At 46.1% G+C, this 21,689-nt stretch overlaps 1 protein-coding gene across 1 annotated transcript in view; it reads right to left on the reverse strand.

Moving 5' to 3' along the window:
• Nucleotides 1-454: 454 nt before the first annotated feature.
• Nucleotides 455-21,689, reverse strand: part of LOC134965241 (uncharacterized) — an 89,930-nt gene continuing 68,695 nt past the window's right edge. Inside the window, exon 9 of the mRNA XM_063941739.1 lies at nucleotides 455-764. Coding sequence (XP_063797809.1) covers nucleotides 612-764 — 153 coding nt within the window. The 3' untranslated portion in view covers nucleotides 455-611. The remainder of the gene's footprint in view (nucleotides 765-21,689) is intronic.

The following is a 21,689-nucleotide window of genomic DNA, read 5'->3' on the forward strand; positions in this document are numbered from 1 at the left end:
CTGCGCCAAGTAATTTAACAATGAAGATAGTATTTTTACTCACGGCTTTTTCATCGCTCCGGCGATCGTAATGTGATTGACAGGAAATGGGTGTTACTGGGCGGAAACACGGCGTTTTATGGGCGTGTGGATGAAAACGCTACCGTTTCCGGAAAAAACGCAGGAGTGGCTGGAGAAACGGAGGAGTGGCTGGGCGAACGCTGGGTGTGTTTGTGACGTCAAACCAGGAACGACAAGCACTGAACTGATCGCACAGGCAGAGTAAGGTTGAAGTTACTCAGAAACTGCAAAGTAGTTTGTAATCGCAATATTGCGAATACATCGGTCGCAATTTTAAGAAGCTAAGATACACTCCCAGTAGGCGTAGGCTTAGCGTGTGTAACTCTGCTAAATTCGCCTTGCGACCGATCAACTCGGAATGAGGGCCAATATTTTTAATAACTTTGTGTATTAAACAAAGTTTGTGTACATTGAGCCATCAAAAAACAAAGGTTTCACTATCTCAGTCTCACTCAAAAAAGTCCGTATTTCGGAATATTCCGTATTTCGGAATATTTGGATATGGGATACTCAACCTGTAGTAGCATTCAACAGAACAGATGTTTTATAATTTACTTTTTTATTGATTTGTTTACTTCTGCATATAGACTGGTGTCATCATGTTTTTTAGTCATGGTTGTCTTATTTAGGTGAACATTGTTCAGTATAGCATAGGTAATTCCATCATCATCCACCACATTTGGGTCCTGCATATTGACTTCTACCTGCAATGTCAAACACGATATACATTTACTTTACATTAAAACACAGGAATCTACTCATTTAGCTTTAGGAGCTATTCCAGGAAGGAAAATACTGCTTGTGTTTGCATACAGCAATTAATACTGTCCAGCGTTATCTTAAGATCAATCAAAAGCTGAGATGAACACCCACATTCCCCTCCCCCTCCACCCCCCACACATATACACAAATCTAAATCTTTCTTTACAATTCAAAATCAGTACAAAATGTCTGAATCTGTCAGAATTCGTCACATTTTAAATTGGGAGTTAAAAGTCTTTCTTGAAAATAAAAACATGTAACACATGATAGTATTAAGTAATGATGCATTACTTCTTCTTCCTCCTTTTTGTATTTGGCATTTCCTCAAAAGTACAATCTATTCTGAAATATCCTCACTGACGTCAGCTTGTAAGAACATTACTGATCAATCATGCAGTTACTGTAAGTTCAACAGAGAGAAATGAAACACAGGAAATTCAAAAGATAAATCTCTGATTTATTATATATACTCTATATATACACACTTAGATTTATTATAACTACCAGGTTTATTAAGATTATATTTAAATTTTATAATCCAAGTTGAATTTTTTGAGTTATCCCAGGTGTTCGAACTGATGACTGCTCTATTCCACTACTGATAACATGGACGCAATGCTGCAAGACATCTGCCGGGCCCGAGTAAAATTGTGGGAGCATGGCTGAATCGCAGTAGGCATGGCCTTGCCCCCTTAGGAAAAATGTAAGGAAGAAAAAAAATCTATAGAGCCCAGCGGAGGCAGGGGATGGGAGATGGGGGGGGGGGGGGGGGGGGTCAGGGAAAGCAGGAGACTTGCCCTCCTTTCTGGGGGCCAGGAACGCCACCTGATTTTCAGGAACCTCTTGGCCACTCCGGGAAGGTAGGCAAGTATGAGTATGGTGGACTCCACTCCCCCCAGGCCTGTACGTCAGGTCCTGGACCGGGTAATTAGTACCCGCTCCTCACCCCTCTAGGAAGCTCTGCATGGGCGGCTGGAATTGCAAGCATGACAACATATTTCAATTGGCATTTGGGTGCTTTGTCTTTGAATTGCTGCTCTCAAATCATGGATTGTGTCGAAGTCGAAAAATATTGCAATACACACATCACGTACAAACTACACACAGATGGCCTCCGTGCGCATACTTGTTCTGCCGTGCGTGCGCATATTCGCAATTTGCATATGGTCGCTCCCGTGGTCCTGCGCATTAGCGCATGGTATGAGTAGTTACGGTAGTGTTTGTAGTCGCATGGAAAAGCAATAAAAACACATTACATATTTAATCCAAATAGTGCACAATGTACACATAGTCTCCCTGCATCACGCCAGCAAGTTACAGCAGTTTAAATGGTATCAGAACAAAGGGATTCACCTTTACAGGATAGGAGGGGACAGAACAAGTTTATAAGGTGGTGTTTGGTATCCAGCTGTAGGGTATTTTAAGGGCAATATTCCGGTGTTGGTTTGCAGAAGATCGCACGCTCCTGCGAATAGTTATGCGCAGGAGCAGAATATAAATATAAACTGTATTTACTGTACATTTGTTATGCGGTGGGAACCCAGAGGAGACCACTAGGAAGTGCACCTGGAACAGACACCGCCCACTAATTCAAACCAACCTATGACCTCTCCTGTACTGTAAATGACCATCCCTGTGTCCAATGGACAAAGAGATTACAGTATCCATTGTGTTAGGTTTTGGAATATTGTATAAAAGAGCCAGCTGCATGCCAGGTCAGACACAGACTCTGAAGGTCATCTACCTTGATGACTGAGGACCAGACTGGGAAGCGCAGGCGAAACCAAACACGTATGTACCATTGACTGTAGCCATTATTGTATTGTATTGTTATTGTAACCCCCTTTCAGTTAATTATATGTTGGTGTGTCGGAACCCGGCATTTTAAATACAATCTGGTGTCATGTTTCCTTTCCCTGCTAAGGTTTAAAGTGTATTTCCAGCCACTCGGGCTGCTGCATTGTGCTAACAGCGTATAGGCCTGTGTAAGCGTATAGGCCTGTGTACGCAAACTGTGTAGTCACTGCGCCCTTTCGGCGTACATACGCAGAGAGCGTACACTGTACGACCTTGTGTACGTAAGGTTTGTGAATAATATAAAGGTGAAAGGTTAATTACTGCGGCCGCAGCGGCTCAATATTAAAGTGTATCAAGTGTGTTTAAGGTATATGCTTTTTAGTCCTGTAAGTAAACCAGCGTTTACAAGTGGGGGCTCAATCCGGTTTTCACATGCTCACAGCCTAACAGGTCATAGCAGACTTAATCTATCAGCAAAGGGCAGAAAGTTATCCTACGTAACCTTTTCCTGGTCGAAGGATGTGCTGAAAACCCTATTTGTGTGCTGTTAGATTGCGTCTGGTCTGCAGAGGTGCTGATAGAACCCGTAAAACAGGAAAAAAGCTATTTAAAAATCTGTGATTTTTTTTGGCGCCAAAAGCGTACACAAAGGGCACCAATACTTTGCATACCCTCTCACATTGTTGCCGTAAGATTTAGATTGCTAGATTTGTTTAGATCTGTGTGAAATCGGATACATTTGTTGCTATGTAGTTAAATTAGAAATAAAAGCATTTAAGGAAGTAAAAAAATAAAGCACAACACGCAGGTCTGGCCCAGTCGTTAAAGACTACACAGAACAAGCTGTTGTGCTTGTGTGCGAGTATAGTTAGCAGTGCTCACATTTATAGAGCTGTGTGATTTGTTTTATTGCATACGCACATTGGTACACGTGGTACGGAACGTGAGGACAGCGTACAAAAACGTGCACGTGGCGCAAGGCCGCACACGTGGCATAGGGGTACGCACGGTTGCATAATTACGCAAGCTTGCGTAGAGTTGTGTGCGCATAATAAAACCACACGATATTTGTTCAATTAAGGTGGGATAGTAGACATTTAATACAATAGCACATAACTATCCGATTTCAAAAGCAGGTTACGCAAAAATTTAGTTTAAAAACTGTAAGCACCTCTGGAATAAAGCTACTGACCTAAAGGGAGTAAAACAATTTTCTGTACAGAAAAACAAAGCATATTTGAATGAGTGAAAGCAGGAGTGAGAAAAGTAGAGGCTTGGCGGCGTGAGGCGGCTGACTCACGTTAGTATAGATTGAAATACGCAAATCGTGAGGAGATTTGCAAAGGAGCGTAATAGGGAATTGTGCATTGTGTAGTATTGAAGTAAAAAGGTATTTTGTTACGCTCCGGCTGAGGGTCGCAGTTTGTACATCGACTCGTGGTCGTACGGCAGCTAGATAACAAGTACCTATACGTCGTGCAATTGGACTGCATGTTTGTGGGTGCGATACATAGCGCAACGTGATACCCCTTTTATAAGATTTTGCGTAAAATCGCAGTATCATTAGCGCCGTGTGGAGCATACGCAAGCATGATTTGTGTATAAGTGCATAGGGAGTTTTCGCTGGTCTATCTCAGGAAAATCTCCAGCGTTGGATATTTGCTGGAAAGGGTAAGTCACTCCTAACACTTCCAGTAAATATAAACCAATTAGGTTGACCTCACTGGGTACGCGGTGGTCACTATTGGAGTGAGTCGTGGTACTCAGCGGAGAAGGAGTGGGTGAAAGCGCTCTAAGAACTTTCACCGTCTATGCATGTTGTGCAATTGGGGATTGCGTAAAAGGAAAAAGTCCGCGATGGGATCCAATTGCACAAGCGGTGGACATATGGTAGCCAGGGTTCAGGTTGTAGAGCCGCGGCCCAAGGGGTCAGCGAGGTTTGTTATGTGTGGAAAATATGGTCCACACGCTGAAGACTTTTTGTCTGAATGGGTACGTATGACTGCAGAAGATAGGGCATCATTCCCTAGGGTGGGCAGCTTTGAGCCAGAGGTATTGCAGAACTTAAGGATAAGGATATGTCTGATAAAATCCAGAAAACTAAGGATTAGACATACAGATTGTTTAAATCTATGGCAGCAAGAGGGGGATGTGCAATGGGAATTAGCTCGCGCAGCAGGTTCCAAATCTAGCGGGAAAACAATGGCGACCACACCACCACCATATATTGATGGGGAGAAAGTGGCTACAAGCAATGGTGCGTTGGTACAGGATAGGAATGTGATTGATAAATGTACTAACGCTAACCCTTGCCAGTTGTATCCCGATTTAAATTTTCCCCAGGACTGTGAGCAGGAAGATGAGCCCAGCACGATATCGGCACTCTCTCTAGCAGCCACCATACAGGACACCCAGGTGGGCACGGCCCAGCCACCAAGAGTTGTAGCAAGGCCCCCTAACGGAGTGATAACTGAGGTCGTGTCCACAGGTAAGTACGGTACAATACACTATGCAGAAACAATAGCTCCTCACATTATAGAGTCAAACCAGAATTATGTAATTGAATTAAATCCTGTTAGGGTGATTGCAGTTCCCAATGGGAAGACTGATGCTCAGGGAGTAACTCCCATCAGAAACATTGCCATTCATTGTCCTTGGTTCCGAGCAGAGTTAAGGTCAATTATGTCAGAATTTCCCGATCCCAGAAAAGATCTATTCGGATGCCAGAAGTTTGTTAAAGAGTTAGGTAACGCCCATGAGCCCACAAATAAAGATTGGCGAACAGTGCTACGGGTGTGTTTACCCTCAAATATTGACACCACAAAATTCATAACCGATTGTAAGTTAGACGCAGAGGTAACTCTCACTGATGAATACAATCAGGAGAATGTACGGCAAATCAATCTGCAACTAGGAGTGTATTTCCCTACTGTTGTCAAATGGAATAAAATCTTCTCCATAAGACAAAAGGAAGGTTAAATGGCATCCGAATATTTCCATTGAGCACTACAGGAAATAGCTAGATACACTGGGATCGAGGACATTAAAGATAATGCACACCATAGGGAGGTAGCTGTTTCTGTATTAATGGACGGGTTAAAGGAAGCACTGAGAACAAGAGTACAAACCTCTCTACCTAACTGGAGAGGTATCTCGGTGGCTACATTGAGAGAGTCCGCTATCGAGCACGACCGGAACATCAGTAAGCACAGGGAGTCTCAGGGGGATAAGCTGATGACATTGAGTATACATGCTCTTACAACAAAACCACATCAGCCAAAACCCCAGACCCCTGATGGTAAGTCACGTGTAGTAATATGTTATAATTGTCAGAAGGTAGGACATTACTCAAGGGAATGTAAGAATAAAGGGACACATAATGTATACCGACCCCCTAGACCAGGATACGAACCACACTACAGTTCACATAATTGGGATCAGGGACCACATAGGAGAAATTACGAGCCACATGCAGGGGAAACAAGGAGGTACCCACCAAGGAGAGACTGGCAGACCTCCGAAAATTCTCCGCTACCCCCCTCACATATTGTAGCTGCCAATGCGCTGCGGGAGGGTCCATATACACAATAGGGGTTGGGCCACACCTGTAGTCTGCAGCCAGTGAAGTTGATTGCTAGCCTTGGTAGTGAACCTGAGGTCACGGTTGATGTAGCTGGTGTACCATTACCATTTCTTGTAGATACAGGGGCAGCCAGGTCAGTGTTGAATTCCACATCAGGTGTAAAGACCACAGGAAAAATTATTTCTGCAATGGGAGTAACAGGAATGGTGCAATAATACCCTTTGAGTAGACCTGCAGAGATAACGATAGGGCCCTTGCAAACCAAAAATTATTTTCTGTTGGCTGCATTGGCTACGACTAATCTACTCGGCAGAGACTTATTGTGTAAAATCCGGTGTGTCATATATTGTACTCCTGAGGGTGTCTTCTTGGATATACCTGAGAACCATGCTCAAGAAGTACAAAATATACTAGACACCCCTCAAAGGCTAATGTCGCATTCTACTGTTATAGACGAGTGTCCATCAAAGGTAGGGAAAATGATCTCGCAAATACCGGGTTCCCTTTGGACCAAAGATGGACAAGACACTTGATTGATGGCGAATGTAGCTAAAGTAGCAGTACAAGTAAAAGATGGTAGGATAGCTCCAAAAATCCCTCAGTATCCTCTGAAGCCAGAGGTAGAGTTAGGAGTGTACCCTGTCATAGAGCGGCTGCTACAGCAGGGCATCCTAGTCAGGACGTCCAGCACCGCCAATATTCCCATCTTCCCTGTGAAAAAGAGTGGGGGGAGGGGTTACAGGTTAGTGCAGGATCTAAGGGGGATAAACAAGATAGTTGAGAGCCAATTCCCCATAGTGCCCAATCCAGCTGTCATCCTCATGCAAATTCCCTCTACTGCAAAATTCTTCACTGTCATTGACCTCTGTTCTGCTTTCTTTTCTGTCCCTCTTCACCCTGACAGCCAATACCTTTTTGCCTTTACATACAGGGGAGTACAGTACACCTGGACTCGCCTTCCCCAAGGTTTCATTGACAGCCCGAGTATTTTCTCCCAGGCTTTGCATGACTGTTTACAATCCTTTCAACCTGAGAGTGGATAAGTACTAATACAGTATGTTGATGACTTATTGTTGTGTTCTGACTCACTCGAATCATCCTTGAAAGACACGAAACAGCTTCTGTTTCATCTTTCTCATACAGGACACAAGGTTTCAAAGGATAAGTTGCTGTTGTGCCGGACCAGGGTCAAATATTTGGGACACTGCTTGACTCAAGGACTTAGACAACTCACCGCTGATAGAATACAGGCGATTCGCGACATGACTCTGCCACAAACTCAGCAACAGATCCGCACTTTCCTTGGAATGTGTGGGTACTGTCGAAACTGGATTCCAGGGTTCTCTATACTGGCTTTACCTTTGCAAGAAATGGTCTCTTCGAACAAACCGGAACGGATCTCTAACACAGATGAGTCCGAACTGGCGTTTGAGAGACTCAAACAGTGTCTATCACAGGCACCTGCATTAGGTATGCCAGATTATGAGAAGCCCTTTGAATTGTACGGTATTGAAAGTGCTGGGTGCGCGGCAGGTGTCTTAACTCAGAGACATGGTGATGCCAGCAAACTGATAGCTTACTACAGTGCACAGCTGGACACTGTAGCACGGTCTCTCCCCACTTGCTTGCAAAGTGTTGCAGCGATAGCTTTGCTGGTAAGTAAAAGTGAGGACGTAGTGTTAGGACACGACCTGACCATCCATACACCGTATGCAGTATCAGCCTTGCTAAACTCTGCCCAAACCAGGCATGTCTCATCTGCTTGGTTTACAAAGTGGGAATTATCACTGATGGCCCCAGTAAACATCACCATTAAGAGATGCAGCTCACTAAATCCTGCAACCTACTTGCCAAGTGTGCCTGGACAGGCACAAAGGGTGGAGGATGAGAATGATGGTGAAGGAGGATTTAGTGCAGATACTGATACGCATGATTGAATGGAATACCTGAATCAAACTTTCACTGCGAGACCTGACATCAGTGACAACCCACTGGAAGGAGTAGACTAAACCTTCTACACTGACGGCAGTTGCCACAGACAGACAGAATCGGGAGACTTGTGCACTGGATATGCAGTTGTAGATGACGAAGGTATCATAGAAGCTGAACCCCTTGGCCCACCGCACTCAGCACAAGTTGCTGAGTTGGTCGCCCTAACCAGAGCATGTGAATTGGCCAAGAGTAAGTCAGCTAATATATACACAGATTCTAGGTACGCCTTTGGAGTGGAGCATGATTTTGGGGCCCTATGGTGCCTCAGTTTTTTCATGACGGCAGTTGGCACACCTGTAGCGCATGCATCCCACATAAAAAGCACACACTTACAACCAAGACCCAATTTCACTTGGTAACAGCCGGGCAGACGAAGCTGCTAAATCAGCAGCAAGCACCCCCATACAGACGAACATCCCACCACTGATGACATTTAACACGGTCAACACACAACAACTAATTGAAATGAAAAATTTGTGTTCCCTACAGGAAAAGGCAGTCTGGAGGTCAAAGGGATATGGCCAGGAGTTCTCAGGACTTTGGACATGTGGACACGGTAAGCCAGTGGCCCCCAGAGCATACCTTCCAAGTCTAGCTGAGGCGGCACACGGTCTGACTCATCTGGGCAAAGAGGGTATGTGCAAGTTGGTAAGAGCCTACTGGTGTGCACCAGGATTCTCTTCTCATGCAGGTAAGAGAGCAATGACATGTTTTACTTGCTTGAGGAAGAATATTGGAAAGACAATACCAACAGAGCCATCCCATATCCCTCCGACAGACGGACCTTTTCAGGTAATACAAATCGAATTCATACAGTTACCACCCTGTAGGAATTTGAAATATGTGTTAGTTTGTATTGATGTATTTTCCAATTGGGTAGAGGCGTTCCCTGCTGCCACAAATACTGCTACGTTCACTGCAAAGAAAATTGTGCAGGAATTTGTGTGTAGATATGGTATCCCTAGAGTAATTGAAAGTGATAGGGGTACCCACTTTACAGGTGAAGTCTTTCAGGTCATGTGCAAACTGATGGGAATTAATAGCAAGCTGCATACTCCATACCAGCCACAGGTGAGCGCAAAGATAGAGAGAGTGAACAGCACTACTAAGAACAAGCTGAGCAAATTAATGGCTGGAACTGGATTGTTGTGGCCAGAAGCTTTGCCATTAGTGTTGTACAGCTTCAGAACCACTCCCAGGTCTCCACTTAACTTATCACCCTTTGAAATTCTTTTTGGTCGACAACCTCATGTAATGATAGACCCCCAGGATGATTTGAAATGTAATAATGAAGTGAAATATTTGGTTGGGATGAGCCAGCAGCTGAGAAATCAACAAAGAAATCTAAAACTTGTGATTCCTGACCTACCGAACAGTAATTGTCATGACATTGAGCCTGGGGATTATGTGATGATTCAAAATTTCTTACGCTCAGGTTGCCTCATAGACAGGTGGGAAGGACCATATCAAGTCTTGTTAACCAGCACGACAGCATTGAAGGTCACCGAAAGAGAGACTTGGGTCCACTCATCCCACTGCAAGAAGGTCGCTGACCCGGAATGAACTTGTGACAAAGAGCAGAGTGTAGAGAACCTCGTATCACTGGAGTGTTTGTTCCGGGAAAGTTGAGAAGCAGGACTGTTGAAAGGCACCTGAGCACGGAGAGCAACAAGATCTAGGACGGTTGTCGCACCATTTTCTTTTTTCACCTCCCCCTGCATTTTCCTTTCTTTTCTCCTTTTTATTTTCCTTCTTTCCCCAAACGAAATGGATCTATCACAAGAGACTGCGTTTCGGGTTCTACTAGTAATTCTGTTTTTGATCAGGACAATTTGTTTTGGTGAGGCTCCCAGAGAGGTCGAGCAGGGATCTGGAATGGGTTCTGATAGCGAGTACGAATTTGAAGGATCTCAGGAGCAGCACATCACTCGAGTAAAGGCTGGTATCAGTACGCGCTCTGGTAGTCATGGAGCTCGGAGGCACTGTGAAGGGTTATTGTCTGATGAATATTGTATTTGTAGGAATTGTGAGAATATAGTCGAGGATGGGTGCATCCAGAGATGTCAGTCCAACCTTAATATCGACATGGACCGCCATCCGTTGAGTGATTACCACTCACTAGTGGGTAAGGTCTTAAACCAGACAGAATGCTGGGTGTGCTCACAGGTACCTCAAGGTCAGAGTAAGTCAGGATTAGTACCATACCCTTTAGCAATAGATGAGGTACTCGAATTACGGGGTGGGAGACCGGTGGACAAGAAATTCAATATCTCTAGGCCCCCTAGTTTGAAGCTCCACCAGTATCATGTAGACAGGTCCTTACTGTGCTTTAATATTTCCAATTACCGAAAACCAGGAAATTGGGAAGTGACGTGGAATAACCAGAAAATGACCTTTTCACACAGAGCTGATAGGATACCCATTCCAATGGGTCCTGTTTTGTCCAACTGCAAGTGATTCACTCCTAGCCTCAGGTCAGATCATTCCATCCTGCCATTTTGGGCTAATTTTTGCCCAGCTGTCATAGAAATTGTATCTATATCCGTGCAGCTTCATTTATGCCTTTTTCCAGGTTTATGCATCTTAGTTTATTGCATCAGGATTAAAAACTGCATTTTTAGGAAAGAAATACTGCATTCTTCTTTGACTTTCCTCCTGCAGATCCTGTTGTCATATTGCTGCATGGGTTATATGAGAATTTCATGTCTATTTCCCTATATCCTAATGATTATAACAGCTCCAATTCACACAAAGTGTTTCTAATGACACCCATGTCACTAGTGATTATTTCATTGCATATACCAGTACTATTTATTTGTATCTACAATTATCTTTGACATATTTTCTGTTCCTTACACCAGTACCAATGTACACATATATATAAAAAAAAAATTTCTTGATCCGTGTTTCTTTATCCATTTGTATCTATACGGACGGGTAATTTTTATCACCCGTTCCTAATAACTACAGCCTGATTGATCTCCATTATCCTTTTTAGGGTTTTTTTCATAAATCTATATATCTTCGTTTTTTTCATAAATCTATATATCTTCCTTTTTCGTGGACTCTCATTTGTGATCCAGGGACACAATACCACCGGTGTGGGACTTGATGTCTCCTGCCTAACACAAAAAGCAGATCCACACTATATCTATAAGACCCAGCTAATTATCCCCCCCTATATAGGTGCACTCTCATTGGACGTCTGACCAAATCCTTCTACTATCAAACCACACTGCTAATGCCCGATCTCGTCCGATCTTGGAAGCGAAACAGTGTGGGCTGAGTTAGTACCTGAGGTGGAGACTCACAGGGAATACTCAGTGTTGTAGAACATCAATCATTGCATATGATGTGTGGTATGTGACTCCAACAGCAGCATCACCATTTGTTCCTATCCTTTTCTTTCTTTACCCTGGTATATCCTTTGATTTGTTTCTATTATTACTTATTGCCATAACAGCTGTTATTCCTTCATTAGGATTATGACAGAATCTAAAATCAATTGACTTAATTGATCTCATTAATACAGATCATCTGTACTGGCCGGGTGAGAAAGGGTTTATGACTTGCAGTGTCTCTACCCCTCTCCATCTCATTTCCTGAGGCAGGACCAGAACATTTTTATCTGGGATCATTCACATCTCCTCAACCAGGGGCAATTATATTCTTAATATTTCCAAATAAATTTTGTTTTATCTGCTGACTAATCAACCTAGTGTTATTCATTCTAGTTATTTAACTACCATTAATGAGTGCGCCCACACAAGAGCCTTCTTCTTTCTCCCTTTTGTTTATGCATATGTCACTGGCTCTGGGCGCACCCCCAAACTGGACATTATATTAAAGATTTTACTTGAAAATTGTCCAAATTTGGTTTTTCTGTAATCAAAAACTATTTTCAGACCGGTGCCGGGTCGCCCCCTTTGTGTAACAGGATACCCATAGACTCTGAACTTGTACGCCAAATAGCCAACAGTGGGAGGTATTTTCGGTATAGATATACACGTGGAAGCAAGACCATGTGGGTTGGAAAAGTATCGTCAGGGTATTGTGCCCATATCATCCAGCCCGATACTTGTACTGAGCAGATGGGAGAACTAGGGATTGGTTTACTTGGAAAGTTTGCAATATGGTGATGTTACATTTTGTCCCCTATGTTCTCCCAGATGATGCCTATTTCATATGTGGGAGGAAAGCATACAAGTGGCTTGCCCCGAACTCAGAGGGATTGTGTTATATTGGGAGAGTACTACCAGAGGTCATGACCATAACCCATGATAAAATGAAAGACGTTCACCGCAGTGCTCAGGCTCCTTATACTCATACTCACTATGAACACATCATCAAGAGACACCTCATAGATAGAACAGAGCACGCAGCCTCTGATTTGATCCACGAATCCACCGGGATTCAGTTCCTTCTCGCATTAGACATCACCTGTACTGCCAGAGGAACTATAAATTATAAGTATATCCATGCGCTAGTGAACTTGATAGATAATATCACTGAGATGTATGATGACACCTTCAGGTATACGGGAAGGGAGTTACAAGCTTACAAGAAGGAACTGATCCAGCACAGGATGGTCCTTAATTACGTCACAGCTGTAACAGGTGGGTACTGTGTTACTCTGGCAACTCAATATGGTGTGAAGTGCTGTACATATATTACGAACAGCACTGACGACCCCACGGAGATCATCGATCAGAAGATGGACGAGATTTTGCAGTTGAAGTGGGAGTTCAGGAGGAAGCACAACCTTACCTTAGCGACTGTGAGTAATGAACTGACCGGCTGGGTCTCATGGTTGAACCCACGCAAATGGTTCTCAGGTTTAATAGAGTGGGCTCAAAATGTCATTATGAGTGTGGGGAAGTTTCTCCTTTGTATCCTGGTAGTCATCATAATTATTGGTTTGATATTTAGGTGTGTTCAAATTCTAATGCGGCGCAAGCACGGCACAAATTTGATGAGTCTAAGGAGCGAGGGTACTGTTACAGCAGCAGATTTAATTTATGATCCATCCATAGAAACAGCATTATGATAAGGATTGCAAATTAATTTCATGGCCTGTTTCTTTCACCCTTTGTCTCCCCCTCTGCTCAGATACATCCAACCGGAAAAGACGTCAGCCCTACCCAAAATGTTTATGTGAATGTATTTTTATATATGTGTCTTATCTTCATCTCTTCAACCTCCAGTTAATGGCACACATAGTCGACAGGTGATATCCACATATACTAGCACTCACATATGTTCCCCCTCCATGTATCATCAACTAAATGTGCACCCCATTTGTTAGAACAAGAAGCCAAAAAGAGCTCGGTAGTGTTTGTTGGTCCATTTACAGACCCTTAATACGAGATGAGAAAGATTTAATGTATACTTCGCAATACCTTGAAGCTTATTTAGAACATATACAGCACAATGATACATGCCCCTCAAACATGGATTCATACATACATGCTTTTTACTATCCCACTAGGTCATACATTTCCCATCTACAACTCTCCCCCGACCATCTAAGCTTCTGTATATATTGTATAGATATTTTTCTGTTTATTGATTAGGTAGTGGCAGTTATTGGTGACTGCCAAAGGGTGGACTGTCGAAGTCGAAAAATATTGCAATACACACATCACGTACAAACTACACACAGATGGCCTCCGTGCAAGTACTTGTTCTGCCGTGCGTGCGCATATTTGCAATTTGCATATGGTCGCTCCCGCGGTTCTGCGCATTAGCGCATGGTATGAGTATTTACGGTAGTGTTTGTAGTCGCATGGAAAAGCCATAAAAAAACATTACATATTTAATCCAAATAGTGCACAATGTACACATAGTCTCCCTGCATCACACCAGCAAGTTACAACAGTTTAAATGGTATCAGAAAAAAGGGATTCACCTTTACAGGATAGGAGGGGACAGAAAAAGTTTATAAGGTGGTGTTTGGTATCTAGCTGTAGGGTATTTTAAGGGCAATATTCTGGTGTTGGTTTGCAGAAGATCGCATGCTCCTGCGAATAGTTATGCGCAGGAGCAGAATATAAATATAAACTGTATTTACTGTACATTTGTTATGCGGAACCCAGAGGAGACCACCTGCAAGTGCACCTGGAACAGACACCGCCCAGCTATTCAAACCAACCTATGACCTCTCCTGTACTGTAAATGACCATCCCTGTGTCCAATGGACAAAGAGATTACAGTATCCATTGTGTTAGGTTTTGGAATATTGTATAAAAGAGCCAGCTGCATGCCAGGTCAGACACAGACTCTGAAGGTCATCTACCTTGATGACTGAGGACCAGCCTGGGAAGCGCAGGCGAAACCAAACACGTATGTACCATTGACTGTAGCCATTATTCTATTGTATTGTATTGTTATTGTAACCCCCTTTCAGTTAATTATATGTTGGTGTGTCGGAACCCGGCATTTTAAATACAATCTGGTGTCGTGTTTTCTTTCCCTGCTAAGGTTTAAAGTGTATTTACAGCCACTCAGGCTGCTGCATTGTGCTAACAGCATATAGGCCTGTGTAGGCAAACTGTGTAGTCACTGCGCCCTTTCGGCGTACGTACGCAGAGAGCGTACACTGTACGACCTTGTGTAGGTAAGGTTTGTGAATAATATAAAGGTGAAAGGTTAATTACTGCGGCCGCAGCGGCTCAATATTAAAGTGTATCAAGTGTGTTTAAGGTATATGCTTTTTAGTCCTGTAAGTAAACCAGCGTTTACAATTGTTACAGGTTTTGTGCTATAAACCTCGTCTTTCACATATCCCCACTAAAAAGATATGAGGGTTTGAGTTATAATAATTCAGAGTGTGTATACATTTTTAGGGACACTCTCGTATATATATATATATATATATATATATATATATACATATATATATATATATACATACACTGCTCAAAAAAATAAAAGGAACACTAAAATAACACATCCTAGATCTGAATGAATGAAATATTCTTATTAAATACTTTGTTCTTTACATAGTTGAATGTGCTGACAACAAAATCACACAAAAATTATCAATGGAAATCTAATTTATTAACCCATGGAGGTCTGTATTTGGAGTCACACTCAAAATTAAAGTGGAAAAACACACTACAGGCTGATCCGACTTTGATGTAATGTCCTTAAAACAAGTCAAAATGAGGTTCAGTAGTGTGTGTGGCCTCCACGTGCCTGTATGACCTCCCTACAACGCCTGGGCATGCTCCTGATGAGGTGGCGGATGGTCTCCTGAGGGATCTACTCCAGACCTGGACTAAAGCATCCGCCAACTCCTGAACAGTCTGTGGTGCAACGTGGCGTTGGTGGATGGAGCGAGGCATGATGTCCCGGATGTGCTCAATTGGATTCAGGTCTGGGGAACAGGCGGGCCAGTCCATATCATCAATGCCTTTGTCTTGCAGGAACTGCTGACACGCTCCAACCACATGAGGTCTAGCATTGTCTTGCATTAGGAGGAACCCAGGGCCAACCGCACCAGCATATGGTCTCACAAGGGGTCTGAGGATCTCATCTCGGTACCTAATGGCAGTCAGGCTACCTCTGGCAAGAACATGGAGGGCTGTGCGGCCCCCCAAAGAAATGCCACCCCACACCATTACTGACCCACTGCCAAACCGGTCATGCTGGAGGATGTTGCAGGCAGCAGAACGTTCTCCTTGGCGTCTCCAGACTCTGTCACATCTGTCACATGTGCTCAGTGAGAACCTGCTTTCATCTGTGAAGAGCACAGGGCGCCAGTGGCGAATTTGCCAATCTTGGTGTTCTCTGGCAAATGCCAAACGTCCTGCACGGTGTTGGGCTGTAAGCACAACCCCCACCTGTGGACGTCAGGCCCTCATACCACCCTCATGGAGTCTGTTTCTGATCATTTGAGTAGACACATGCACATTTGTGGCTTGCTGGAGGTCATTTTGCAGGGCTCTGGCAGTGCTCCTCCTGTTCCTCCTTGCACAAAGGCGGAGGTAGCGGTCCTGCTGCTGGGTTTTTGCTTTCCTACGGCCTCCTTCACGTCTCCTAATGTACTGGCCTGTCTCCTGGTAGCGCCTCCATGCTCTGGACACTACGCTGACAGACACAGCAAACCTTCTTGCCACAGCTCACATTGATGTGCCATCCTGGATGAGCTGCATTACCTGGGCCACTTGTGTGGGTTGTAGACTCCGTCTCATGCTACCACTAGAGTGAACGCACCGCCAGCTTTCAAAAGTGACCAAAACATCAGCCAGAAAGCCAGGAGCTGAGAAGTGGTATGTGGTCACCACCTGCAGAACAACTCCTTTATTGGGGGTGTCTTGCTAATTGCCTATAATTTCCACCTGTTGTCTATTCCATTTGCACAACAGCATGTGAAATTGATTGTCAATCAGTGTTGCTTCCTAAGTGGACAGTTTGATTTCACAGAAGTGTGATTGACTTGGAGTTACATTGTGTTGTTTAAGTGTTCCCTTTATATTTTTGAGCAGTGTATATCTCCTATATATTTGCCTTAATCTGTGACTCTGTGCCCGTAATGCTGGGCGGAGTCACAGAGCTGGGCGGAGTCAACTGCATCTGCTGCAGGGAGCTACCCCATACCCAGCGCCAGCAGCAGTCAGGTGCAAGACCCTACCTTACAGTATAGGAGGTGAGGATGGCCACTAGCTGCCGGCTGCTGTGCCTGTCCTCCCCCCCCCCAATCACCTGTGACAGCGGGCTGTGTGCTGTGCAGTGCGGGTCCCGAAAAGGGGGCGGAGCTACGGCGTCACGAAGGGGAGGAGCTACACGGAATAGAGGGGCGGAGCTACACGGGACCAGACAGCTGAACAGTGGTGGAATCAGCATTGCAGTGACGGCCAGCCAGACTTGGTAAGTGGAGGGTGAGAGAGAAATGTGTGTGTATGTGTGTGTGTGTGTGTGTGTGTGTGTGTGTGGTGTGGTGTGGGTGTGTGTGTGTGTGTGTGTGTGTGTGTGTAGTGGGGGGGTGTATATAGTGTGGGTGTGTGTGTGCGTGTGTATATAGTGGGTGTGTGTGTGTGTGTATAGTGGGGTGTGTGTGTGTGTATATAGTGGGGGGGGTGTAGTGGGGGGGGTGTATATAGTGGGGTGTGTGTGTGTATATATAGTGGGGTGTGTGTGTGTGTATATAGTGTGTGTGTGTGTATAGTGGGGGGGTGTATATAGTGTGGGGGGGTGTGTGCGTGTGTATATAGTGGGTGTGTGTGTGTGTGTGTGTGTGTGTGTGTAGTGGGGGTGTGTGTGTGTATATAGTGGGGTGTGTGTGTGTGTGTGTATATAGTGGGGTGTGTGTGTAGTGGGGGTGTGTGTGTGTATATAGTGGTGTGTGTGTGTGTGTGTGTGTGTGTGTGTGTGTGTGTGTGTGTGTGTGTGTGTGTGTATAGTGGGGTGTGTGTGTGTGTGTGTGTGTGTGTGTGTGTGTGTGTGTGTGTGTGTGTATATTGTGGTGGGGGGGTGGGTGGCTGGGTGTGTGTGTGTGTGTGTGTGTGTGTGTGTGTATATATGGTGGGGTGTGTGTGTTTGTATATATGTGTGAATTGTGTGTGAGGTATGTCTGTGTGTGCGCACTTTATGGACGCCACTGCTGGGGGGGCCATTACATGCAAGGACGCTACTAATATAGGGGGGCATTACGTATAAGGACGCTACTACTATGGGGGGGCATTACGTATAAGGACGCTACTACTATAGGGGGGGCATTACGTATAAGGACGCTACTACTATGGGGGGGCATTACGTATAAGGACGCTACTACTATAGGGGGACATTACGTATAAGGACGCTACTACTATAGGGGGGCATTACATATAAGGACGCTACTACTATAGGGGGGCATTACGTATAAGGACGCTACTACTATGGGGGGGCATTACGTATAAGGACGCTACTACTATAGGGGGGGCATTACGTATAAGGACGCTACTACTATGGGGGGGCATTACGTATAAGGACGCTACTACTATGGGGGGGCATTACGTATAAGGACGCTACTACTATAGGGGGACATTACGTATAAGGAGGCTACTAATACTGGGGGGCATTACATATAAGGTCGCTACTACTGGGGGGGGCATTATGTATAAGGACTTTATTACTTCTGGGGGGCATTATGTATAAGGACGGTGCTACTACTACTGGGAGGGCATTACATGTAAGGATGCTACTACTACTGGGGGGGCATTATGTATAAGGACGGTACTACTACTGGGGGCACATTATGTATAAGGATGCTACTACTACAGGGGTGGCATTACGTATAAGGACGCTACTATTACTGTTGGGGGGCATTACATATAACTGCTACTACTACTGGGGGGCATTACGTATAAGGACGCTACTACTACGGGTGGGGCATTACGTATAAGGATGCTACTATTACTGTTGTGGGGCATTACATATAACTGCTACTACTACTGGGGGGGCATTATGTATAAGGACACTACTACTATTGGGGGGGCATTATGTATTAGGACGCTACTACTACTGGGGGGGCATTATGTATAAGGACACTACTACTATTGGGGGGGCATTATGTATTAGGACGCTACTACTACTGGGGGGGCATTATGTATAAGGATGCTACTACTACTGGGGGGGCATTATGTATAAGGATGCTACTACTACTGGGGGGGCATTATGTATAAGGACGCTACTATTACTGTTGGGGAGCATTACATATAACTGCTACTACTACTGGGGGGGCATTATGTATAAGGACACTACTACTATTGGGGGGGCATTACGTATATGGACGCTACTACTACGGGTGGGGCATTACGTATAAGGACGCTACTACTACGGGTGGGGCATTACGTATAAGATGAATAAGATTGTGCTACATTGTGGCGTAATTTTAAATGGGGGTACTATTGTGTGGCCATGCCCCTTAGTTGTGAGACCACACCACTTTTCCCGATGCACAACAAAGGAATATAGGAGGGCGCAAAATTCATAGTTTGCAGGGGGGTGCCGAACACCCTAGCACCGGTCCTGGCCACCAGTAGCAAAAGTACACCACGGCCACTGACACTATCTGCAGGGAGGGGAACAGCGCTGATATGGAGGGTACTTGCAGGCAGCGAGTCGCCGCCCGCAGCTCCTCTCCCACCTACACACCATACCTGCCGCCTGACACCCACATCCCAGGGAGAGGGCGCTAGCTCAGGCACCGCTAGATCAGCATCTGCAGCATACAGACAAGGGCTGCCATGCTCAGCGGCAAGCGGTGCGGAGCATGTGCAGCGGGACAGCGCCAGGACGGGACACGCACTAATCAACATTGCTGCTGGGCCGGAGCTCCCTCCGTCTGCAGCCTAAGGACGCGCGCCGCACCTCTCCAGGGAAACACCATGCCTGCCCGCCCACAGGGCTCCGGACGCTTACCTATGCTCCGCGATCACAGCAGCTGACGCTGCCATGCAGGATGGAGGAATGACGCCCGTCAGACAGGGCGGACAGTGTGCGGCGGAACGGGGCCAGGAAGGAATGCTGACCACGACCCATTGCTGCTGGGTCTGAGCTCCCTCCCTCTGCAGTCACCATCTCACAGCAGCAGCCTGGAGGTTAGTGGCCACCACGACCCGCACATCCTTACCTCACACATACCTCACATATACCTCACATATACCTCACATATACCTCACACATGAGAGCAAAGGTACACACACTGTGACATCACACCTGTAGCCCACCCCTATATCTGCTAAGTACTCCCCGTCACTATGCCCTGTCACCCTCATCCTGCTCTCTAACTGCCTGTCTGTGTACTGGCCTTCACCCCTCTCACACCATCACCAACCCTCACTAACTACCACAGAGACTATGTGCACTGATATCTGCCCCTCCACCACCTGCAGCGCCCCTGGACCCCTCCCCATCCCCCGCAAACCCCCGCACCTGCCCCTCCACCACCCGTGGCACCGCCACCCACTGCGCCTTCGGACCCCCTACCCCACCGCAGTGTCTTCCAAACCCCTCCCCCATCTGCAGCAGCCCCTCCCCCATCCGCCACACCCCGCATCTGGCTCTCCCCCGCCCGCTGCACCTTTGGATCCCCTACTCCACCCACGCAGCAAGCCCTTCCCAATCCGCATCGCCTACACCATTCGCAACAGCACCGCACCCGCCACTCCCCCACCCACGTTACCCCCGCATCCACCCCTCCCCCACCCACCGCGCCCCCTGGACACCTCCCTCATCCACTGCACACCCGCACCCACCCCTTCCCCATCTGCAGCGCCTTTGGAACCCCTCCTCCATCCGCAACAGCCCTGCAGCTGCCATCCCCCACCTGTGACACCCCTGCTCCTACCCCACCCACAGCGCCTTCATACCCCCTCCCCCATCCGCGGTCCCCACTCCCCAAACCCCTTCCTGTTGCAAGGGACTACGCCCCCTTCACCATCGGACGCCCTATCATTGTGCAATATTCAAACACTAACAAAACTAGGAATGCAGGTAATACTCCATATATTGAACCCCAGAAAGGCGTGCAGGGGTTAAGGGGGCGTAGCCCCTTCCGACGGTGTGAAGAGCGCCCGTAGGGCGCGATGAAGCACCTAGTATATAAATATATATATATACATATATATATATACAGTGGTTAAAGTGAGCCAGAATGGGGCGGAACTGCATTCCGTCAGTTCCATTTGCAGCCGGAATGCAGTTCCACCTCCTCCGGCTCACCTAACCCAGGGAGAAGTAGGGTGCCCACTGAGATTTTGTTACCAGTGGGCGCCCGGCTTCTTCCTCTCAGTTGCCGCCTGACGCTGGAGCTCACTCCTGAGCTCCGGCTTCCGATTCAGGCAGTGTGCACGTGCGGTGCTATGGGAGAGACATCATGACGTCTCTCCCAAAGAGCCGAAGAGCAGGCGGCCAGAGAGAGGGCAGTAGCGGTCTGGAAGCAGATGCGTGGCTGGTGAGTATAGTGTTTCTTTGTTGTGCTTCCTTTTTGCATGTGTGTAAGCGGCGCTACTAGGGGGCACATTGGCTGGGGGGCACATCTACAGGGGGCACATCTACTGGGGGCACAATTGCTGGGGGCACAATGGCTGGGGGAACATCTACTGGGGGCACAATGGCTGGTGGCACATCTACTGGGGACATAATGGCTGGGGGACATCTTCTGGAGGCACAACTACTGGGGGCACAACTACTGGGTTCACATCTACTGGGGGCACAACTGCTGGGGGCACATCTACTGGAGGCATAACTTCTGACTGGGGGCATAACTACAGGGCGCACATCTGCTGGGGGCACATCTACTTGGGGCACATCTACTGGGTCATGTCTACTGGGGCACAACTAAAGGGGGCATAACTACTGGGGGCATAACTTCTGACTGGGGCATATCTACTGGGGGCATTACTACTAGGAGCATATCTACTGACTGAGGGCATATCTACTGACTGGGGGCATAACTACAGGGGACATAACTACTGGGGGTAAATCTACTGGGGCATAACTACAGGGTGCA

This window comes from Pseudophryne corroboree, chromosome 10 (genome assembly GCF_028390025.1).
Source record: "Pseudophryne corroboree isolate aPseCor3 chromosome 10, aPseCor3.hap2, whole genome shotgun sequence".
Taxonomy (NCBI): domain Eukaryota; kingdom Metazoa; phylum Chordata; class Amphibia; order Anura; family Myobatrachidae; genus Pseudophryne; species Pseudophryne corroboree.